Source organism: Typopeltis vanoorti, chromosome 1, assembly GCF_054136105.1.
Source record: "Typopeltis vanoorti isolate ZY-2024b chromosome 1, IOZ_Tvanoo_1.0, whole genome shotgun sequence".
Lineage (NCBI taxonomy): Eukaryota > Metazoa > Arthropoda > Arachnida > Uropygi > Thelyphonidae > Typopeltis > Typopeltis vanoorti.
In genome coordinates, this window is record NC_143549.1 from 93,029,398 (window position 1) to 93,055,570 (window position 26,173).

Genomic DNA, 26,173 nt, shown 5'->3' on the forward strand with positions numbered 1-26,173 from the left:
GAGAGGGTTGCAAAATAAACTATGCTGTTTAATAAAATTTAATTATTAATCATTCAGTGCTGCACAATGACACCAGAGAAATAACAAAATAAATAAATTATTAAAAAAGAAACAATAACTGAATAGAATTAAGACAGTGGTGAAAGATCTATATGCACAACCTATGGCTGTTTGATATTAGTTAAGCCGGATATTTTTGCCAACTTATCTGCATCAACATATGAATTGCCCCCATATCTTTGGCAGTTGTATATTTGTTTCTCATAATTTAGCACTTCTTTGGTATATAGGGAAGTCTCATACCCTATAATTTACATCTGTGAATGACAACTTTCCATCATATTCTGTGGTCAGAACCTAAGATTTAATCTGCTTATTCCAAACATGCTTATTCTGGTATTTGATATTTTATGTTCTCATTATCTTATTGCAGCTCTTAATTTGTCCAAAATAGACGAAAGCAGCAAATATTTTATATACTGTGGTAAGGGGAAAGGGATTGTACTTTATCTTCACAGAAGCAAATAAGTGAAGCTACTTTATTAAAGGAAATCTTGCAGTTTTAGTTATCAAGTATTTTTTTAGATTTTTTTCTTAAGTGGTATTTATAAAATAGTGATAAATTTATTATAATAGATTGGAGTAAGATGATAAATGGGAGATTTACTAAAGAAAAGAAAATATGCCTCTTTTTCTTTAGTCTGATAGCACATTAATAGCTGAACTAAACTTCTCACATTAGTAAAAGTCCAGCAACACCACCAGTGCATGGTATCTATTCCTTTTTTTAAAAAAATGAAATAACCCAGGTGAATAGCAAAATGTATAGTCTTAGTTAACTTAGTTTCAGTTAACTTCATAGTGATAAAGTTAACTGAAATAGAATAGTGTATCACCATATATTTGTTTTACTGTGGATTTGAGATAGTTGTAGCAAGTTTTTTCAGTAGATTGGATAGTATATTATACTCAACAATAAATTATTCTTCTTTCATCCATATTTTTATCCATCGTAATAAACTAAAGTTTTCATCAGTGAGGAAAACTTTAGTTTTTCCTCACTGATGAAAAGTGAGGAGATCTCAAAGATAGAAAAGAAGACTTTAGTGAGGAGATCTCAGAGATAAAAAAAAAAGTGATATTAAATCATAATGCCTAGCATTATACATCCTTTGAATGAAATGTATATTGTTAACGGTTATCCACAATTACTCTATATACAGATTGCTTCATTTTGAAAATGGTCAATATGGAAACTTTTCTTTGCTTATGCCAAGGTGAAAGCAAGAATGGAATTTGTCAGTTACAACATACTTTTCAACTGGAGAAAAAAAAAATCTTGCTGACTTCTAACAGATTTTAGTAAAAATATTTTGCAAGGTTTCTCTAAGTAGGATAATTTTTTTAGCTATTTCATACTTAGCAATTTGGAGAATGACGTTTAACCTCAGAGTACTGAGGTTAAAGTCATTGCTTCAATCCCACCTTGAACCCTACAGGCCAGAAAACTAATCTAATGGAGGTATGTGTGTGAGAGAGAGAGAGAGACTATTCCTTAAGCCTAACAGTCTACCAACATTACCTGGAGGGCTGGTAAAGTGGCCATTCAGAAAGAGGGATGGAGGATACTTGCTATAGTTTATAGTAATCATATCTCTATGTAGTCAGTGCTAAATTATCACTTACTCAGCATATACCTATGTTGGCTGGGTTTTATTTTCCTAAAATGGACTGACTCATTATTCTTGCATTTACTCTGTGAAATTGAAAATAATTCAATGGATAATTCAGCATCATCGAAATGATTAGTATGCCAAAATGTAAAATTTTAATGACAAGATTGAGATAGAAAGAAGTAAGCTAGACAACAATTATGTAAAATTCTGAAAAAGACAGATTTATGGTTGCACAGGCTAAGGAATTATTGTTAGTCTGATCTGGAGGACATTCTAGACAGTGTCTATACTAGTGGTCCTCAGCTCTGATAAACTTCCCAAACCTCAACAAAAAGTTTTTATAATTAATAATTTATGTTAATTATTAATGTTGTTTAGGCCAATGTTGTTTAATTTGTATATAAATGATATAGGAAACGGCTTAAAGGGAGATATTCAGTTGTTTGCTGATGATGCAAAGTTGTGTAGTGCAATAAAAAATCAAGCTGATGTTGAAAGTTTGCAGGAGGATTTAAATAAGCTGGTAAAATGGGCAAAAGAAAATGGATGTCAGTTCAATGTGGAAAAGTGTAAAGTCTTGCATTTTGGGATTAAAAGATTACCAGCTGTGTACTACATAGATGGAAAGGTACTCCAAGAGATTGATGAGGCTAGGGACTTAGGGGTATTGGTAGATAAGGAGATGAAGTTCAGAGGACACATTGCTAAGGTGTCCAAGATTGCACATAGGATTACTTGGTTGTTGAGGAACACACTGACATCCAGAGATAAAGAGGTTATTATTCCCCTTTATAAAGCATTGATACTTCCACATTTGGATTACTGTGCTCAGGTCTGGTCACCTGGATTCCTTGGAGATGAGGAGGCTGTGGAGAGGGTTCAGAGAAGAGTGACCAAGTTGGTGAGTGATATAAAAAATGCTCCCTACATTGATAGATTGAGAGCTTGTGGATTGCAGAGATTGGCTGATAGGCGAAGAAGAGGGGATATGATAGAAACATTCAAATTACTAAAAGGTTTTTATAGGATTGATGCAGGGGAAATGTTTCAGCTGTGTGATAGTGATGGAAGAACAAGAGGTCATCTCTGGAAATTAAAGAAGAGTGTGGTTAACAAAGGTGTCAGAACAAGGTTTTTTGCCTGGAGGGTGGTGAATAAGTGGAATTCATTGCCTGACTTTGTTGTGAGCTCTTCATCTGTAAATGAATTCAAGAAGAGATATGACAGATATTGTTTTGCTAGTTTGGGTCTCCCGCGATGAGTCTACTGACTCCATGGAGATACCCGTAATAATAATAATAATAATAATGTTGTCATTTCCTAAAAAATTAGAAGTACAACATAAATTGAATATTAACTACAATAAATTTAATATTTCCAATATATTGGCAAAGTCAAATCGCCATCATCAGGAACCCAGTACAATATTATTATTATTATTATTATTATTATTATTAGGTAACACCTTCAGGGAGTCCAAAGACTCATCGAGGGAGGACACCTACTCTGCAGCTCTCCATCTACACCACTCCACCAACCTCAATTACCTTCATCATCTATGCTAACGCCATCTACTGCTGACCACCACCACTAGTATTTTCACAGACAATCACAAACATCCATGCCCACGGCGGGATTCGAACCCATAGCCTTTTGGCTGGAGAGCGGATATGCTAACCGCTCGGCCAACCAGGCTGGCTGGCCGAGCAATGGCACTACACTGATTAATGAGGATGAAGCATAGCAACCAAAAGTGAGTCATCCCCTTCTTTAGCGTGCTAAAAAGGGTGTCCCTGACTGTGGCTGAAGTATGAACTTCCCAAATTTGGAATAGTTTCATGCAACCAAATTTGTTGAAGTTTGTGTAGTTTCTTAAGGCTGCAGTAAATATAAATTGAGCAACTATTCAAGGGATAGTCTCTCATTTTTATATTTTCTCCAGCAGAGTGGCCTGTTTCCAACATATCCTGTGGTGGTTGTCCACCACACGGTATTTTGGAAGAAGTGGCTGTAGTGGTGTAAATGGACATAGTCCGTATGTTCAGTTATTCTAACGTTGGCTATTTAGCCATAGTAAGATAGTTTACAGTTGCTGGAGCTGATAAGAGATGCAATTTCTTATATGGTCTGTTAGTGGTTTGAAGCAGTACTGTGGCATCAGAACTGCGAAGTGTTAGTGGTGCTTGCAAAAATGGTCAAGAGGTTTTGAGAAAAGCAGTATCAGATTGCATAATTAAGATAAAATCATGAGCTAAATGCTTCGGTGGCATCATTACGTAGGAACTACGTAAATGTTGTACAAGGAATAAGAGTATTAAGGAGAAATGTGATGAGCAAGCTCGGGAATGATAAGGAAATCAAAATCAGATTGAGAGGAAATTAGCCGGGCAGACTAAAAGATGTCCCTTGGAATTCTTTCACTCGATGGAACATAAAAGGGAAAATGATTACGGAAGTATAACTCATCATTCCTTGAGTGCAGGTTGTATCATCCAAATGGAAATAAGTAATTTGATGGGAAGGTATGTGAGAATAGAAGTGGGTGAACTGCACTTGCTTGGGATTTTATAAAATCTTGATGTGAATAAATCAGTAAGATTAGATGGGATGCATATATTATGACTAAGTGCAAGAGAATGGTCAGTGTCCATGTGACCAGACAGATAGCATTATGGACCAGTCGTTCTCTCAGGTATTTGAAAAGTTGCGTTACATAGCATTGAAAATGATATCCAACTCGGCACTCGGCAAATTTCATTGCTACTCAACAGCAACTTTCAAAATCAGTTTAATAAGTGATAGTATTTATTTATTTTTTTATTAATTATAAATAAAGAAAATATTTTCTATTTTCAGACATTTGGCGGACGCATCTTGGGAGTAATGTCATGGATAATGCCTCTTTCAGTTGCTTTGTCAACATTTGGTGGCTTGAATGGGAGTATATTTGCTTCATCACGGTAAGAAATATTATATGTAACTCAGCTGTATTTTAATTATTTCAAATGAAAACTATTATGATAACATTCAAAGGTTTATAAATGACAATACTCAGTATTTTTGAAATAAATATCTTTAAGGGTCAAAGCTGTATAACTGAGAGGAGACCTCCACATAGCCTTTAAAGGAATGTGGAGAACCGACCAGGGCTTCTGACCTAATGTCCAATCCTCACCTTCTCGTGGTGCACCCTGTTGGGTATCTACTTTGATACTGAACGAACGAGGATGGGCTGGCAATTTGGGATTTAGCCGACCAAATTGTATTCTTATTGGTTAAACCAAAATAAAAAATGATGGTACAACATGACAAAATTTCATGCCGGCTGGGGCGTCGCCCGGTTAAACAAGGCCCCCGTTGTTTTCGCCAGGGAACCAGGGCGAACAGCGAAAAGTCAGCTACTGGAACAAATCTGAAAACAAACCCCAACTCAACATCACCAGAGTTAAAGATCGGTACTATCAACGTAAGAAGCCTGAATGGCAAAGAAATGGAGCTAGCTGAGGAATTAGATAAGTACCAGATCGACATAATAGGGGTGACTGAAACAAAAAAGACCAAAACTGGTGAGATCTTTCTGAGCAATAAATACAAAATGTTATATTCAGGCAATGACAATCAAGGAAAAGAAGGAGTAGCCATAGTATTCAACACAAAATACGAGGCTAATCTTCTTGAATGGCAGTCAGTCTCAAGTAGAGTAATGTGGGCAAATATGAGAATGGGGAACTGGACAATGAGACTTATTTGTGCCTATGGTCCCACAGAAGGTTCTACGAAGGTAGAAGTGGAGGAATATTTTGAGGCTTTAGAAAAAGCAACTGACACAATGAAAAAGGAAAAGTTGGTCCTTGTTGGAGATCTAAATAGTAGAGTAGGAAATGATTGTGAGACATACAAAAATATTTTGGGACAATTTGGAGAAAAGAGCAAAGCTAATAATAATGGCAAATATCTGTTGGATTTCTGCTCAGGACATGGACTGGTTATTACTAACACCATGTTCCAACATAAAAATGTGCACAAATTCACATGGAGAGAAGAGGCTAGGAATAAGAAAAGTCTCATTGACTATGTTATTGTTGATAGTGATGTTTTCTCCCTAGTGCAGGACACCAGAGTGTACAGAGGATTTGAAATTGGAAGTGATCACTATTTAGTCTTGAGCAGGATAAAATTGAATTTCATATTGAAAAGAATAACATGTAAGAAAGTTTTAAAGCGAATAAAAGTTGAGCAGCTCTCAGATGTGAACTGTAGACTAAAATACAGAAATATTATTGAAAAGAAAATGAAAGAGTTTGAGAACAGGAATCAAACCTTAGAGATTCAGTGGCAAACTCTGAAGGAAACATTGATTGATTCTGCCAGAGAGGCATGTGGTGAGGTTGTGTGCAAGGATAAAAAAATCAGAACTCCCTGGTGGACACAGGAAGTTAAAGAGGCAGTGAAGGAAAAGAAGAAAGCATATCAAAAGTTCCTGGCAAATAAGTCAGCTTTTACTCTTACAGAATACAGAGACAAATGTAAGAAAGCTAAACAGTGTGTAAAACTAGCTAAACAAAAGTCATGGGAGGACTTTGGCAAGAATATAGAAAATAAATATCAAGAAGGTGGCAAAATATTCTGGAGGTTGTTGAAGAAGCTTAGGAATGGAGGAAAGAGTGCTGTAAAAGGAATTAGAGATGATAAAGGTGAAATGAAAACAGGAGAAAAAGATATCCTTGAAGTATGGAGTAATTACTTTGAAAAACTGCTAAATGAAACAAGCAGTGATGACAGCACAGTGATAAAAAACACTGACCAGGCATGCAGTCAGGAATACATATCCATACTTGAAGTAGAAAAAGCCATCAAAGGCGTGAAATGTGGAAAGGCAGAAGGAGTAGATGATATTCGACCAGAAATGCTGAAGTATGGTGGTATAAGAGTCTTACAGTGGCTGCACTGCATAGTTCAGAAAGCCTGGACAGAGGGACGAATTCCCGATGATTGGAGTAGAGCTCTCATAGTACCCATATATAAAAAGGGAAATAAAACTGCATGTGAGAATTACAGAGGTATTTCCCTACTGAGTGTTCCTGGCAAGATCTATGCAAGTATACTTGAGAAACGGTTGAGAAGAATTGTGGAAAGAAAGCTTGGTGAAGAACAAGCTGGATTCAGGCCAAATAGAGGCTGTCAGGATCAGATCTTCACTTTACGACAAATAGTCGAGAAAGCATGGGAATATAACAAAGATCTGTATTTAAGTTTTGTCGATTTGGAAAAGGCATATGACAAGGTGCTAAGAGATAAGCTATTCAATACGCTGCAGTTATATGGTGTCAATGGGGCATTATATCAAGCAATACTTAGTCTTTATTTGAATTGTGAGTCAGCAGTTAGAATTGAAGGAAGTACAGGAAGATGGTTTAATGTTAAATCTGGTGTGAGACAAGGATGTACATTATCCCCTCTGTTATTCATTATCTATATGGATCACATTATGAAGGAATGTGGTATTAAACCTGATATCAAAATTGGAGATGTTAATGTCAGCTCTTTGCTTTATGCGGATGATGTTATACTTCTAAATAAATCCGCTACAAGTCTGCAAGATTCTCTGACTAAATTGAATACCTGTTGTAATAGATATGGTATGAAGGTCAGCTATAAAAAGACAAAGACAATGAAAATAGGCAGAATCATTGAAAATGTCAATTGTGTTGTGAATGGAGAACCTGTGGAACAAGTAAAACATTTCAGCTACTTAGGCACAATTTTTACTGAAGATGGTAAACTAAATATACAAATAGACAACAGAATCAGCAAAGCTGGTATCGTGGGAAGTCAACTGAATAAATTCATATGGAATAAGAAAGAAATTAGTCGGAACACTAAATTAGCTGTATACAAGACTGTGTTCAAACCAGTTTTAACTTATGGATCTGAGAGCTGGGTCAGAAGTAAAACACTTGACCAAAGACTAGAGACCGCAGATATGAGAGTCCTGAGAAAGATTAGAGGCGTGAACAGATGGCATCAATGGCAATATCATATTAAAAATGAGGATATTAGGAAAGAACTTGACATTGTCAGCATCCAGGAATGCGTTAGCAGAGCTAATCTCAGATGGTATGGTCACTTAAATAGAATGGGAGAGGAAAGATTAGCAAAACAAGTGTTCTCTGCCAGGTTGGCAGAAAAACGACCCAGAGGAAGACCAAGATATAGGTGGATTGATACGGTACAAAGTGCCTTAGACGATAGAAATATAAGATCTGATAATGTTGGAGTCTTGACAAGTAACAGACTGATTTGGAGGAAAATTGTAGATAGGAAGTTAGTAATGATGTAATTTTTTCATGTAGTACTGTCATATCCTGTACACCCCTTGAGGGTACATGGCAGGAATTTGATGATGATGATGATGATGATTTTTTATTTTTGAAGAACCTGCTAATAGCAAATAGAAATCTTATTTTCAGGTCTTCTTTTTAAATTTGTTATACTGGTGTTTCCTACAGTGAGTGTTATAAATCAAATAAATAATAAAAGATTTATAACACTCACTGTAGGAAACACCAGTATAACAAATTTACTCACTATATACCTAAAATATCCCTGACTAGTCTCTATAGTCAATATTATTCTAAATATCCAGACTAATGGTGGTGAGGTCCAGGTAGATTAAAGAACATAGATGAAATTTATTAATGACCATGACATTTATACTTCCTAACCATGGTCTATTTAATATTCCCATTCTCCTGATCATTCACTTGCACCAATCAATAAATAATTTAAATGCTTCACGACCATTCCATGTGTTTTTTAATATAACTTGTTCTAACTATAGTGGCTCATACTGTATATTTGTACACACATTAATCAAATCTTTAATTTTTGCTTGTTTTTGCTGAAATTTTCCTGAGGTATATGCTCCAAAAAATTATGTATGGCTAGAAATTTCTTAGCTAAATCATAATGCTAAGAAATGCATAAATCTTTCTTTTAGTTGTCATGTACTTGGAAAATGTGCTCTTTTCATGCTTCCTGCTTGTGTGATCAAGTGCTTGCCAGAAGATGCATTACATACACATATTTGCTTTTATGGACTAAATGTTATATAGATATGTATGCATCATAATCAATTTCCTGATATGTACCCTCAAGGGGTGTTCTGGCTACTATGACAGCACTACATCATTAAGTTTACATTATTATTAATTTCCTAATAACAATTTTCCTTCAATTACTCTATTACTCAGCACTACACTATTGTTATATCTAACATTTGTGCTTCTAAGACACTTCTGACTGAATCAATCCACCAAGACCTTGTCTTCTAGGTCTCATTCTTGGCATCCAACACCTGCATTGCTTCATTCTATTTAAGTGGTCATATACCACCTTAGATCATTAGAAGAACACATGACCACAGTAATAACTTTTTAATTAATAAGGTACAGATATTTCATACTAAAACTAATAGTACATCTAACTGTTTGTGTGACACTGAAGATGTACTATTAGTTTTAGTATGAAATATCTGTACCTCATTAATTAAAAAGTTATTACTGTGGTCTTACGTGTTGGATTTTAGCTTCTTGGATTTTGCCATCTTCTGATATTTATTTCTTAATATTCTTACTGAAGTCTTCCCATGATTTTCTTTAATTAATTTTACGCATATCTTATCTCTTATATTTTTGTCTGTATTCTTATAGAAAATCTGCTTCTTTAGCATCTTATAACCACCATGGTATTTTATTATTTCCTATCCTTGCAGACAACTTCACCAAATACATTCCTATCTGAATCTTCATTGTTTTCTTCAGTTTTTATGCCACTGAGACTTCAAGGTTTGGTTTTTGTTTTTAGGCTGTTTCATTTTTCTTCGATACTGTCTGTATAGTTGAGTCAACTTTAATTCTTTTAAAAACTTTCTTGCATACTGTTCTTTTTATCATCAGCAATTTCTTGATATGTTCTCTAAAGGTGTGTTCAGGCTACTATGACAGCACTACATGATTAAGTTTATGTTATAATTAATCTCCTATACACAATTTTTCTTCAAATTTCAAACTAGAAATTACTGTTACTTGTCATCACTCTAATATTGTCATCTAACATTGTCATCTATGTGAATAAATCCACCTAGACCTTCTCTGGATCTCTTTCCTGCCATCTTGGCACCAATACCTGCTTTACCAACCTTTCCTCACCCATTCTATTTAATTGGCCATACCCACCTTAGATTAGCTCTGCTTACACATTCTTGAATGCTAAAAATGTCGAGGTCCTTTCTAATATTTTCATTTTTAATATGATTCTGCCATTAATGCCATCAGTTCACTTCCCTAATTTTTCTCAGAACTCTCATATTTGTGGTCTCTAGTCTTTGAAGTGTTTTATTTCTAATCAAACTCTGAGATCCGTAATTTAAAAACTGGTTGGAACACTGTCTTATATACTGCTAGTTTGTTGTTTTGGCTAATTTCTCTCTTATTCCATATAAATTTATTCAGCTGGCTACCCAATACACCAGCTTTGCTTATTCTGTTGTCCATTTCCAGATTTACCTTTCCATATGTTCTTTTCAATGTAATATACATGTTTATCTTAGTTAGAACTAATTGATGGTCACTTCCGATTTCAAATCCTCTTGTATCCTGAACCAGCATGAAGATATGACTATTAATGATGACATAATAAGTGAGGCTTTTCTTATTTCTTGCATCTTCTCTTCAAGTGAACTTGTGTACATCTTTGTTGGAACGTGGTGTTAGCAATGACTGACCTGTATCCTGAGCAGAAATGCAGCAATATATATATATATATATATATATATATATATACCTGTATCCTGAGCAGAAATGCAGCAATATATATATATATATATATATATATGAGCAGAAATGCAGCAATATATATATATTTTTAAATATTGAATGACTAGAAACCGAGAAAATTTAAAACAAAGTTTAATAGCACAACTAGTTTTAGCTTGTATCAGCCTCCTTCAGGTGCACATTAAAAAAGAAATAACCAGTAAAACATAGAGGAAATAATTGTAAACATCATGGAAAGTTAGTGTGTGTATTCAATGTTGAAACATTAAAGTCTGCGCATTCAAAACTGTTCTCTTGTTGGCTTCATTGTAGGGTGTATGCATGCATACATATAGCATCGCGCGAATGCCAGTATTTGATTGTAGCACAATGACAGTCTGAAAGGTTGTAACTCAAGTTGTTGTTGAGATAGAGGGGTTAAGAATGATTTCTTTTGATTCTGCTATCTTTCTTTCTAATTCATCTTGGCAATGGAAAATGTTATTAGACTTGTCCCATAGGACTGTATGGCAAAGGTTTTCTTCATTAGAATCTGCTGAGAACAGAATGTGACTAGACAAAACACTGGCTCACGTTCTTCTGTGACCGACGTCTCTCTTATGTTCTTCAATGCGTAACTTGATTGATTTCTCTGTTTGGCCAAAGTATGGTATATCACAGTTGCACCAAATCTGGTAAACACTATGATATTTAAGGTTGTGGTGTCTAGGTTTTGGACAGCTCACTAAGGAGCAGATTTTTGGAAGAGAAGTAAATAAAGTTCTTATGTTGTATTTCCTAAGAACCTTGGCCAATTTGGGTGAGACAGCTTATGTATGGTATAGAAATATTACCTTTCACCATATTGTTCTCTTCATTATTGCAAGTGGGTTTGATTTAAGAGGAATTTGTCAATTTTTTTTTGTGAATAACCATTTAGTTGAAAAGCAGACCTGAGAAAATTGAGTTCTTTATTAAGTTCTATCTCATCATCAAGGAGAGAGCGAGCATGATGTCCTGGTGTAGAAATGATTCCAAACTTTGAGAAGGATAATAATGGGATTGACCGTGGAGATATCCGTTGGTGTGGGTAGCTTTTCTGTAAATCAAGATTTTTAATTTCTCTGAGAAATGGGTCAGTTTGATGTCCAAAAAAAGGAAGAGAACCATTAGCTTCAAACTCAGCTGTAAATCTTATGTTTGGATGTTGATTATTTAGATGTTCTAGGATGTTCAGGAGAGATTCACGGCCATGGCTCCAAATCAGGAAAATGACATCATTATATCTTTTCCAAATTCTTGGTTTTAAAGGATAAGAAGAGATGGCTTTAACTTCCAGATCTTCTAAGTAGATGTTATATATATATACATAACATATCATTTAGATATATAAATCATATATATGTATATATGATTGAAGTTTATAAGAGAGAACACCAGAATAAGTTGATAATATTTATTTACTTAGTAACATGACATTTCATCCCAATTGCACAGGATTTCTTCAGGTATAAATAAACATTAGCAATATATAATTCTGAAACCTGTCTTTTGAATTTCTTTTAAATTTAGAAAAATACATACACATTCCTAGAGATGGCATTTCTTATCCCCCCCTCCCCTTTCTCATTTTTTTTTTCCAGTGTAATATGTGAAATCTTTTTACTTTTATTGCCATAAAAGTAAAAACATATTTAAAACAATTAACTGAATAACGCTATTTTAAACTTTAAAGTATACAATTTCAAAGCAAACTAATATGTATAAACTCTCTCATACAGTTGATTCTCACACTACTGAAAGTTCCCAAATCTCAATGTTGTTCTAAAGCAAATTTACTTAACAAATTCAGTCACTTTAAGGGACATATAAAACACACACACACACATGCACGTACGTACATACGTATAAAGAAGTGGTTATTGGGGTTGTTTAAGGATCAAAGGTAGATAACTAGGAGGAGACTCCTGCATGGAATGCAGGAAACAGATGGGAACTTCTAACTTATTGCCCTGTCCTTGCCTTCTCATTTCATCCCCTCCTAACAGGGGTTGAAATGAGATTCATGTATCATTTAGGTACATGAATGAGGATGTGCTCACAATTATGGGACTGAGCCAATGAAAAATTGTTCTATATTAGCTTAAACCAGAAATAATGATAGTACAACATGATGATGATGATGAAATATGCACTTATACTATTGATAAAACATCATACATTCTGACACTTTGCATGGTTAACCACGCTACCGGCCAAGACGTCTATAGACGTTCACTTTATCATGGATGCGAAGTGCTTATTAAAATTGTAATACCATTGTTATAACAATGAAATATATGATGGATACGAAGCGTATGCGGATGCGTATTTGATCCACAACGGCCGGTAAGGTGGTTAATTAAGGCCTATGATGTTTTCATTAGGAAAAAAAAAAAAGAATTAAGAGTGAAATTCAGTGCAGAGGTATCAGTTCAGCATAATTGGTGTTAGCCATGTCAAAGAAGACTAAAACAGGCAAGATTCTTCTAAATAATAAGATGCTATATTCAAGCAGTAGGGATCAGAAGGAAGGAATGGCTATAGCATTCAATACTTGAATGGCAGGCAAGTTCAAGTAAAATGATGTGGACAAACATCACAGTGAGGAATTTGGACAATGATTCTTTGTAGTTATGATATCAGAAATTTATTAATGGAGTGGAGTATTTTTTGATTCATTTGAGAAGGTCAGAATAAAGGAAAAGCTCATCTTAAAGATATTTCCATACTGAGTGTTCCAAGTAAAATTTGTGCAAGCATATTTGAGAAGCATTGTGAAAGAGAAACTTAATGAAGAATAAGTTGGATTCTGATGAAACAGGTGTTGTCAGGATCAGATTTTTACTTTAAAACAAATTGTTGAGAAATGAAACATGGGTCTGTATTTAATCTCTTAAGAGAAAAGCTGTTCAAAATGCTACAATTATATAGAACAAGTGGAAAATTAATTATCCAGAGCAATAGAGTATATTTAAGTTAGCTGGTTTTATGGCAAGGAGGCCATCACTCTTAGTATGGGTGTCATGTTCAAGAATCTGGCTTCTCATTTCATGTCCCCACTCTTCTTTCATCCAACAATGAACCAAAAATGAAAGTCAAATAGTGACAGTAGCATGAAAATTAAAATCGAGTTCAACATTCAAAACATACTAGAATTTCTACCCCCCCCCCCCAAAAAAAAAAAAACATTTTCATATTCTCTTTACAGTTTATTAGCATAAGCTCCATCATCATCATAAATGATGTTCTTCCCCACTTAGATTAGACCCTTTGCTCCTGGCAGAAACCCAAATTGCAGCTACATCAACTTCAATTCACCTTCAGTGCCCAAATTACACAATTCATGATTCATTTTGCCACAAGGGTGGCAGCAGTGTCTTTGCAATCTGATATTACCCTAGAGAATACCAAATTTAGAATCACTTGCTTTTACTTTCTCTGGCTCAAAGTTTTCTTGTCCATTAATTAAAATTCATTTGCTCTATTTACTGACCTCCAAATTCTGAAAACAATTCTTGACCTCTTTCTATCCATGAAACTCTGCATGTAAGGTCATCTAAGAAGATGAACAACTGACTCCCAGTTTCCAATACCATAGATCAAGCTTGATGTGATATGGAAGTCTGCTGTAAGCAGTTACCTAATGCAAATTATGTCTATCTACCCAAATTACTGATGACCTCTCCACTTTCCCAATACTCTTGATTTTTTTTTTAACCAGCTCTTCCATATACACCATAAAGGTGTATATGGAAGTACTCCTTTCAGCAACTCATATCATTATCTTTTGCAAGTTTCACTCACACTTGAATGTTCTCTCCAACACACCCAATCTCATCATTTGGCACTACAAAATGAATTTGACTTATGGTACTACTACTACTATCCTTTCCATGCGGCAAGCAAGTCATGGAAATTATCCTCATTGCCATGAAAGCCTTCATCCCCCATTCTGCCCAAAATTTTCATCCATCCACTTTTTGGAAAGTGGATGAAAACAGTTGAAAGAAAAAAACTACTTACTACTGGTGACTTGCAAAAAGAACCCTCACCTTCATCCTCGGCCAGTATTTAAGCACATAATAAATGTAAAACTATTAGCAAATCCAACTTCATAAAGACCAGTGGTAGAAAGCTTCCTTCCTGTCCAAATGAATGTGCCATCTAGTCTTTTGCAAAAACCATTGGATTCAACTTATGCCCACCTGTGTTTTCTCTCTCTCTAATCCAAATGGCACCACTGTTACAGCTTCCAGAGATAAATCTGACCTCCTGCTATTACTGTTGCATAATGATGAAGGCAAATCACCTCCTGTGGTGCCAATAATTGAACACCTTATGCCTCTCTGGTTTTTTTGGCAAAAAGATATAAGAATACTAAATAACTTGGAAACTAAACTCTTCTGGTCCCAGTGACATTTTTCCAGTTATACTCAAGTGTGCTCCAGAACTAACACACATCCTCTGTCTTTTCAATCTTCTGTACTCAGCTGACACTAATCCCAACAAATGGAAGCAAGTAATGATTTAAAAATTGAGATGTAAGTGGAAGAAGACATTATAATACTAATGACAGAAGTCACTTACATAAAAATTTATTTATTTGTAGAATTTTTAGCTGTTTCATGGCTATTTTCAATATATTAATGGAAGGTAATTTTCCATTTTCATAGTCATTTTCAATATATTACAGGAAGAGTATCTTTTTGTAATGTATTGAAAATGGCTGTGAAATATCGGCAAAAATCCTACAAATAAACAATTTTTTATGCAAGTGACTTCCATTATTAATTAGTACTATAATAGAAGCAAGTGTATATCCAACCTATTCCAACCTAATTACCATGCAACTGCTGATTTTGCTCTCCAAAATAATGGAGAAAGTTACCAACAGTCGACTTTTCAGCTACCTAGAAGTACACCAGATAATCGGCAATCACCATCATGAATTCTGTCAATCTATATTCACAGCTAAATCTCTTAACCTATGTCTCCTATCAGTGGATACATGCCATGGAAAGGATCAGAAAAACATGCTGTATCCTTTGACATTTCCAGGACTTTTGGCCATGTTTGACTTCGAGACCTACTTAACAAATTTGGTTTACCTGTCACCTTCTGTAATTGGATAGCCAGCTTTCTCTTTGGTCATTAATTGCATGTCATGGTAAATGGCAACCTCTCTTTCAGTTGTGCCACCAATACAGGAGTGCCTCACAGCACTGTTCTATTATCTACTCTTTCTCCTGTACATAAATGACCTACTTGCAATCACCACCAATCTTACCTACATCTTTGCTGATGATAACACACTCCATTCATCCTACTCTTTTGACACACCATATAGTTCTCATGCATCCTAAGTTTCAATAATCTGCAGCCAATGCCTTAAACTCTGATCTTCATATCTTCCTTCAGTGGAGCAAGGATAACCTGGTCACCTTCAATGCCACCAAAATAGTCCTGCCTTTTCTCTCACAGAAGGGATCTCAGCTGACATTTTCTTACCCTCAGTCATATACAAATCACCAGACAGGATCAGATCTCTCCTGGCATAAACACATTGCATCATTAGCTTCTTGAGTCTCTAAAACATTGGGCATTCTTTTCTGGTCAAGGTACTAATCCTGTACTGTACAAATCTTCCCATTTTTAGAATAATCACTGTTCTAGTGAACTGGCAAACCTCATTCTTCTGCTTGGGTATGTTAAAACTAGAGCAGCAGCTGCCCAACATCCCTTTTCAGTAATACTGAAAACATTTCAAACCTGCTCCTCCTTTTCCTCATTTATTTCATCTACCTCTCCTCTGGAACAGTCTTTGTTATAATGTGTTTCCTAACAACTTCAGCCTTCAGTAATAAACATAATCTCATGTGTTTTTTTGTTTTTTTCATAAATGTATATAAATTTTGGAACATATTGTTAGTAATAAGTGGTCCTTATCTAAGTAGAAATCCACCAAGCTTTCACTATTATTATTTTTTCCGTATATTGTGGATTCATGTTCTGTTTTGCACTTTGGGTTGCCATCTGATTTGGGGTATTAGTACCTGACAAAGAGAAATAGAAAGTTCTCATTTTATATCAGTTTGCTTTTCTAAGAACTGACAAGATTCCTTTAGTTATGTCTACATTGAATCATAGACAACAAATTAGTTGGTTGCATTGTCCAATTTTCCATTTAAAAATTTGTCTGTCACGCCACTTGAAATGATTTCACAATTGAGGAAGTTTAATATTGGACAATGCAACCAACTAATTTGTTGTCTATGATGATTCAATGTAGACATAAGGAACTAAAGGAATCTTGTGAGTTCTTAGAAAGGCAAACGGATATAAAAGGTTAGTTTTATATCAGTTTGCCTTTCTTAATGTATGTAAGGATGCCTTTGCCTTTTTTAATGTATGTAAGGATTCCTTACATACATTAAAAAAATTTATACATTTTCTTCCATTTTCATAAGTATCATTTTTAGACTTTATTAATAAATGCATTTTGTTGCTTTAGTGGCACATTAATTTTTGTGCATGCCTGTGCTTCTGTTCTATTCATTTCATAGTGATGATATTAATGAAACATGAGCAAAAATTTTGTGTTACTAATTTTTTATGTGAAGTATCCACATTATTAGTTATGAATATCATTTAATGGGCAGCTCCACCTGACATAATAGTTGGATTGTTCCATTGCCTCCTAGATTACCAGTCCATTCTCATTCAAGCAGTAATCACACTTAAGTGAAAAGTGAGGATTGACCACTTAAATAAATGGCTTAGTTGATTTGCAATCCTTATGTGATATGAGGGTCTCCTCTCTATCTTTGATTTATTATTATTATTATTGTTTATTACGTGACACCTCCAGGGAGTCCAAAGACTCATCGAGGGAGGGCACCTTCTCTGCAACTCTGTCTGCATCATCAATACACCAACTACACCAACGCCATCTACTACCCTCTGCCACCACAAGTATTTTCACAGGCAATCACAAACATCAATGCCCATGACAGGATTCGAACCTGCAGCCTTTTGGCTGGAGAGTGGATACACTAACCACTCAGCCAACCAGGCTGGCATTTAAAACAACTCATCTTAAATGACATATAAGAACACTATTTAGTTGTTTGATTTCTAGAAGGGAAAAAAAGCAATTTAGCATTAATTTTTATTTTCTTTATAGGCTGTTTTTTGTAGGTGCTCGACAAGGTCACTTACCTGATTGTCTGGCCATGATCAGTGTTGAACGATACACTCCAACTCCAAGTCTGATATTTGTGGTAAGATATTTAATCATAAAATTATATAGAAACTTTTCAATTCTAAAATCTCTAAATACTTATTTTTGCTGAAAATGTCATTGATAATATGCATGACACTGAATTAATGCTGATATCTCACTATCACATTATATTATTTAGAAACATTTTTATCATCTTCTTAATATATTAAATGATTTTTTTATTAAAACATTTTAATTCTAAATAATACAGTGATAGTGAGAAATTGGAGATTAATAAAATTATTTAATTTATTTGTAAAGTAAAAAATATTTGTTTACCATTATTAATGATTTTTCATTTCTTAATTCATTTTTTCAAACGGACTATTTTTAATAATTTAATTAGTGGGGTTCCAAACTTTATGAAGAGGTAATGAAAATTCTCTTACCGTAACAAACTTGTGGGGGACGACAGGAGTAGTTTGTTATAGCAGATATATTGTTATAGTAATAGTAAATCTTTCTTTAGCATAGCATTCTACTACCTATAGAGCTTTGACTGAGGATCTTCATTATTTTGTTATAGTGGTGTTTGCTGTAGTGAGAGCAGATTGTAATTTCTATAATATTTATTATTTTTTTATGTAACTTCAAGTCATGAAATATTGTAAACTTTATTGTACATTAATACCATGGATGGAGTAAGAATTTTTTTTGTGTTTTTGTATTTTATTTTTTATATAATCCAGAAACCCTGCTCTAGAGGAAAAAACATGAAACTTTCAAGCCATTTCATGCTTCCAGTAAGTGTGGAAGTTGTCTCACACTATGAGATGAAATTCATCTTTCACTTAAAGACAGTCACAAATATCCATACCCACACAGGTATTTGAACCCACAGCTTGTTAGTTAGAGAGTGGGTACCCTAACCACTTAACCAACTAGGCCCAATTATTTAATACTTAAAATGCATTAATAAATGAATACATCTTAAGACTAAGGTTTTATAAATGTATAGAAATAGGCCAATTCCTAAACAGTGATACATGAATTATTTCAAATAAGGTCATATAAGGATCAAAGTCTGATCACTGGAAGGATCCTTCTCCATAATCTTTATGATTATTATTGCAATGGCACCACCGTGGGGCCTTAAGACATCATGAGAGACTGAAACTATCCAAATAATATCCATCATATTTCTTCTTGAAACCATTTACAACCCACTTACAGCTGATTCTGGCAATCCATTCCATTTATTCATCACTCTCCAAGTGAAAATTCTAGACTCTCCGAGGATTTTCACTTGGAGAGTGAAAATCCTCGCACCCTTGCTAACACACTATTACCTAATTTCCAAGGATGACCTCTTGTCCTTCTCCCTCTAGCCAAGCACCGAAATATTCCTCTATATTAATCCTGTAAAATCTTTTAAGCAATTTATGGGGGGGGACTCTGTGAAGTTGTGGGCCTGGTTGGCCGAGTGGTTAGTGTATCCGCTCTCCAGCCAAAAGGCTGCGGGTTCGAATCCCACCGTGGGCATGGATGTTTGTGATTGTCTGTGAAAATAATAATGGTGATGGTGGACAGTAGAGGGCATTGATGTAGATGAGCGGTTTGTGGATGAGGTTGAGTGGTGGAGACGGAGAGCTGTAGAGTAGGTGCTCTCCCTTGATGAATCTTAGGACTCCCTGGTGGTGTCAAATAATAATAAAATAAAATAAAAAAAAGTTCTGATAAAGACCTAGAGCAAAAAATGATATTAAAGCAACTGATATAACCACAAACAAGGATATAAGAACAAAAGTTACCTTCATAACTCTGCTGCTAGTATGTTCTTTCTTCTGGTTATATTAGTTGCTTTAATATCATCTTTGTTCTAGGTTTATCAGAACATTCCAACACCTGCCTCCCATAAATGTTTCTACCGTACTCCCCCCCCCCCCTTTTTTTTTTCCTTGCAACCCACAAACCTATAGTCTGTCATCATAGGGAACATTCCACAAATTACTTGCCTCTGAATCCTCTTCACCACTTCTTCATCCTCCAAGAAACCCAGGTGACCAGACCTGAGCACAGTAATTCAGATGTGGTCATATGAAAGCTTTATAAAGAGGAATGATAACTCCTTTATCTCTGCTTGTTAGTGTGTTCTTTGATTAAAAAAAAAAAAAAAAAAAAAAAAAACTGCCCTGGCTACCTTAATAACATGACCTTTAAACTTCAACTTTCTATCTGCTATTACTACCACCAAATCTTTGGCTTCACCTGGAATACAGTTCCCTCGATGTGGTACACAGCTTGTAATCTTTTTATCCCAAAATGCATAACTTAACAATTTTCCACATTACATTTACATCTATTGTTTTGCCTATATTGTCAGCCTATTTAAATCATCCTGCAAGCTCTGTACATCACCTTAACTATTACCTTACCCAACTTTGCATCATCAGAAAACAACTGAATATCTCCCTTTAGATTATTTCCTCTAATTTATGTATAAATTAAACAGCAGTGGTCCAAGCAGAGTCTTGCAGGATACCACTAGCCACCTGCTTTCTCCTGGATTCTGTTCCTCCATATATTACTTCTTGGTATCTGTTCATCAGCCAACCTTGTGTCCATATCACTAGTTTTGTATCAATCCCACATTTGTTCCAGTTTGTGTAACAGAGTTCCAGCAGTTGCATTGTGCAGCCAATTCCTTTATCCAACTCAGCTGTCACTCTGTTATAGGAAGTTAGTAAATTACTAAAGCATGACCAACCTTTCTCAAAGCCCTGCTGACTCTTATATTCTTATCCACCCATTCCTGATTTCTCTTTTTGACCAACTTTTACCACCATTCCTGAGATACTGATTGGTCTATAATTTTCTACTACAGACTTAGATCCTCATTTATGCAAAGAAATTGTTTTGTCATCCCACTTCCTTGTGACTTTGCCAGAGCTGAGACTTAAATTAAATAGCCTAGTCAAAGGCATTGCTAGTTCCTTGCACATTCTCATAAAATGTAGCTGTTATTCCATATACGTGTGTTAAGGCTCAAGTGCTGGGAGGACATCATGTTTGAGGTTTAATGAAGTATTGACAGCACTAGAAAAGGATTAAAAACTAATTTTAATGCTTCCAATATTTCTTCTCAGTCACTGAGACATCTTTAGGGAGTACAAATAACACATGCACAAAGACAACACAATAATTAATGAAACACGTGGGTGACTCTAAAGTGCTATCTAGGTGGTATGCACTCTATGGATGTTTGTAGACAGCCTAGGAGGTAAACTGGGACCTTTTATGATTATTGTTTCCCAAATTTTAGGAAGTTTTATGCATCCATATTTGTTTAGATTAGGTTGATTTCTGAGGCTGCTGCAGATTCCAAAAATAGGTGGAGCATGGTGGTTTTCTTCCAGGAGATCCCGTGAGTTGGTGATCCTAATACATGATCTGCAAGGCGAAAATGACCATAGTCATGATTGCAAATGCAAGATTTGTGTTCATCTAAATGGACTGTGGCTGATCTACCTGTCTGTCCAAAGTAAGCCAACTTGCAGGAACAGCTCCAGGCACTAAGAGAGGAGAGAGCTGATCTTTAGTAGAATGGATAAGGATAGCAAGTTTCTGATGGAGCTTAAAAGCTGTATAGGGGCTATACTTTTTTTTAACAGTATGACTGTTTTTTCCGATGTGCCATGGATGTAGGGAATGGTGATTGCATTTCTGAAATCCTTCTGATAAGATGGTCAAGGAACAGGGGGAGGAACTTATTACATTTTTTAATTCTGTAATCGCGTTAGCCATCGAATAGTTCTGTATATGGTTGAATTCAATTGAAAGAGAGGTTCCACTGGACAAGGGTAGGCTCTATTGGTTAGTTTTAATGATGACATATTGTTGAGAGGAGTGGTGGTAGGAAAGTTTGTAGATGTATCTGCCTGTATGGGTGGCTTTTCTATATACAGTGAAGGAAAGGTTACCATTTGGAAGGCATGTTATTAAGATATCTAAGAAGGGTCAACTATTGTTATTTTCCTTTTCCATCATAAACTGGATTCTTGGATGTAGATTATTAAGGTGACTGAGGAAACATACTAATGTGTGTAGGTCATAATGCCAAATTGAGAACACATCATCTGTGTTTCTTAGCCAGATAGAAGATTTCAGAGGGGCTGAGTCTGTGGCTCATTTTATCCATCCTGCCAAGATCAGCTACCTCCTCTCTCAGTGCTTAGAGTATATAAAGTACCCTATTCCTGCAAGTTGGCTTCCTTTGGACAGACAGGTAGATCAGCCACAATCACGACTAGGTCAATTTGGCCTAGTCGTGATTGTGGCTGAAAATTGTGAAGAAAACCACCATACTCTACCATAGTAAATTTAAAAAAGGAGAGACTATTTTTGGAATCTGCAGCAGCACTCATAAATCAACCTAATCTAAGCAAATGCAGATGCATAAAACTTCTCAAAATTTGGGAAACAGTAATAAGAGGTCCCAGTTTACATCCTAGGCTGCCTACAAACACCCATGGAGGGTGCACCACCTAGATAGGATTTTATAGTCACCCCATGTTTCATCAAGTATTGTGTTGTCTTTTTTTGTGTGTGTGCGTGTGTCACAAGTGTTATTTCTACTCCTTGAAGCTGTCTCAGTGACTGAACGAAATATTGGAAGCAGTAAAATTAGTTTTTAATCCTTTCTTAGTGGATATTCTGCAATACCCTTAATATCTCCAATTCATCAACCTCTGTCACATCAGTCCATTTCACCTATGCCATAACAGCATCCTGATTTGTATGACATACTCTTGCATAGCAATCACTCAGTAGCCAAACTATTTCTTTTGTCTCTGTCAGCTCTCATTGTAGAATAACTTTGGAAGAATAGCTATAGAAGTTGTCATTCTTCCTCGTACTTGCCACATAATGAAAAAACTTGTAAGGATTTACTTTAGCCTGCTCAGCTAATATCTCATAATCTGATTTTGCCTTCCTTACCATACCGGTCACTTTCTCCTAATATACTCTCCACGTTTTTTTTTTCCCAGCTCATGCTTCATGATACTACCTGTCATCTAATTCCCACCTGATTTACCAAAAGTCTGATGTTACTTCCTCCAGATACCTCTTGACTATTCCCCATGCACTGTGAACATCCTTTCCTTGCAAATTTTTTATGCCATGGTATTTCAAGCTGTCTTCTAAGCTCATCATAACCACATGCCTTATAGTTCCAAATATACTGAAACTAACTGAAATTTTCATGTTTTGTTACTTCTTGTGTCAAGATGACATGATCACTCTCCCCAATTGGAGGTAGTGCAGCCACCTTAGTTATGGACAGGTCTTCTAAACCAGATCCCCACACTCTCATACCCAGTCTCCTCCATCACATGCTGGCTCAAGTAATTATCTCTTAGTAAGCATATAAATTCTGTTTCCTTCCTGTCATGATCTTACTCCTTCCAGTCTGTCTTCAAATTTGAAGTCCCATATAACTACCCAAGTTGAACTCATTGTACTAATCTGGAGATGCATATCTTCCACATCATCCCTGGCCTATAGCATTGACTAGTTTCTATTTTTTTTCTACTGACCTCATCCTAACACTAGATTGCTTTAGAAGAATTGCCATCTGCCCAACTTATTCCTACTGTTGTTGACTGCAATTCATCTGCTGTCATCAATGTAGGCCCCCCCTACCCTGTCTTGTCTTTCTGTCCTTCCTGAAAATACTAAACCCATCACTATCTCTGTAACTACATCATCTTCTTTTAGCCAGGTCTCACTAATGACTGTAACTTTTGGTGAGGTTGCACTCACCAGCGCCAAAAACTCTTCCCTCTTATTCCTGATATATCTGACATTGGATTTATTCTTCTTCTAGATGTTAAGTTGGAGTTTGTTCCAGTAGTTGACTGTGACTGTTCACCCTGGTCCCTGATGAAACCACAGGAGTTTAATCAGGTAACACCCCCAGCTGACATGAAATCTCATCATGTTGTACCATCATGTATTTGTGGTTTAAACTAATAGAGAGTGCAATTTGGTTGGCTAAGTCCCAAATTTCCAGCCCCATCCTTTTTTGTTCAGTATCCAGTGGATGTCTATTAATGGGGCACTCTATGTGAAGGTGAGGATTGGACATTAGGTCAGAAGCCACAGTCGGTTCTCTGCATTCCTTAAAGATGATATGGAGGTCTCCTCCCAGTTATATGGCTTTGACTCTTAAGTGTTTCCTTTATCATTTACTTCATTTAATATTTCTTCAAGGTAATTATACCAGACATCCTAATATCATCTTCACTTTTTCTATCACTTTTATTTTCCTTAATTCATTTTGTGCACTCCTTCCTCCATTTGTAATGCTTTTCTTATTGCATTCAAAATGTGTTTCCACCTCCATGTTTATTTTTGATATACTTTACAAAATCTTCTCTTCTAATGACTAACTTTTTCACATGTAAAAAAAAAAAAAAAAAAAAAAAAAAAAAAAATGTATATAAGATATTGTATATTTGCATTAGTTATCCACCATAATCACTAGTGACAATGCCACAGTATCCCCGGCTGAAAAGATCTCGCTTCTAATCCCACCTAGAACATAAATACCCTTTAATAAGGCTTTATGAAGTGAAGGTGAACTGAGTAGTTGACTTTGTCTAATAAATATGTGAGAGTATTTTCCTTGTCACCTGTTTACTGAAACTTAGATTGTTTATTCTGCAAGACACCATATTTGCCAAAGAATATGCGCACACTGTAAACTTAACAGGGAATTGACTGTCCTTTCAGAATTAATGAGTTTTTATGAAGCCAAGTCAGTTTGTTATAATAGGTCATTTCAGCCTGTTGATAAGTTAATATTTACCTATTTATGTGACCTTATTTTTTTAATAATTTAAGTTATGTTTTGCTAGTATACTGTTATTTAACTCACCAGTTATTAAACTGGTGTCTAAATAAGTGAAAAACTTATTCATTGCATAAATGAAAGAAAGAGTCTTCTAGAGAAATTATTAGTTAGTTCAACTGACATTTGTGTTAAATATGCAGCTTCTTATGCTACATTAAAACTATTAAATTTAGATTTAAGTTTTATTTATATTTTCAGGGTTTAATGAGTATAGCATATCTCACTACAACACAGGTGTATGCGTTGATTAACTATACAGCATTCACTGAATCATTATTTGTAACTTTCTCTGTTGCTGGAATGATGTGGCTACGATATAAACAACCAGAAAGGGAACGACCGATTAAAGTAAGTTTTATTTATAAGAATGCCTGTTACATGAATGAGAATTTTAATGAATAATGATTATTTACAGGTGAATGACATAATGCAACACCTCCAAAATTTGGTATCTACAAAAAAAAAAAAAAAAAAAAAAAAAAAAAAATTCTTTCTCATATTTTCAACTTTGCGAGTGCTGATTGCCCGAGTTTGCAAAGTTAATCCAAATTAACATTTTCATAATTTCATCATCATCAAATTCCTGCCATGTACCCTCAAGGGATGTACAGGATATGACAGTGCTACCTGAAAAAAATTACACCATTATAAACTTCCTATCTACAATTTTCCTCCAAATCAGTCTGTAACGACTGATTTGGAGGAAAATCAGTCGTTACAGACTGATTTTCCTCCAAAATTGTAAAGACTCCAATATTATCAGATCTTATATTTCTATCATCTAAGGCACTTTGTACCGTATCAATCTGCCTACATCTTGGTCTTCCTCTGGGTCGTTTTGCTGCCAACCTGGCAGAGAACACTTGTTTTGCTAATCTTTCTTCGCCCATTCTGCTTAAGTGACCATACCACCTGAGATTAGCTCCACTAATGCATTCCTGGGTGTTGACAATGTCAAGTTCTTTCCTAATATCCTCATTTTTAATATGATATTGCCATTGATACCATCTGTTCATGCCTCTAATCTTTCTCAGGACTCTCATATCTCCGGTCTCTAGTCTTTGGTCAAGTGTTTTACTTCTGACCTAGCTCTCAGATCCATAAGTTAAAACTGGTTTGAACACTGTCTTGTATACAGCTAATTTAGTGTTCCGACTAATTTCTCTCTTATTCCATATGAATTTATTCAATTGACTTCCTACCATACCAGCTTTGCTGATTCTGTTGTCTATTTCTATATTTAATTTACCATCTTCAGTAACAATCATGCCTAAGTAGCTGAAATGTTTCACTTGTTCCACAGGTTCTCCATTCACAACACAGTTGACATTTTCAATGATTCTGCCTATTTTTATTGTCTTTGTCTTTTTATTGCTGACCTTCATACCATATCTATTACAACAGCTATTCCATTTAGTCAGAGAATCTTGCAGACTTGTAGCGGATTTATTTAGAAGTATAACATCATCCGCATAAAGCAAAGAGCTGACATTAACATCTC

The 26,173-nt window shown here is 35.3% G+C and overlaps 1 protein-coding gene across 1 annotated transcript in view; it reads left to right on the forward strand.

The window, feature by feature from the left end:
• The window catches only part of LOC150110208 (Y+L amino acid transporter 2-like), a 78,995-nt gene that overhangs the window by 26,116 nt on the left and 26,706 nt on the right, over positions 1-26,173 (forward strand). Inside the window, exons 6-8 of the mRNA XM_090392204.1 lie at positions 4,533-4,636; positions 17,718-17,814; positions 24,871-25,020. Of these exons, the coding sequence (XP_090248330.1) occupies positions 4,533-4,636; positions 17,718-17,814; positions 24,871-25,020 (351 nt within the window). The remainder of the gene's footprint in view (positions 1-4,532; positions 4,637-17,717; positions 17,815-24,870; positions 25,021-26,173) is intronic.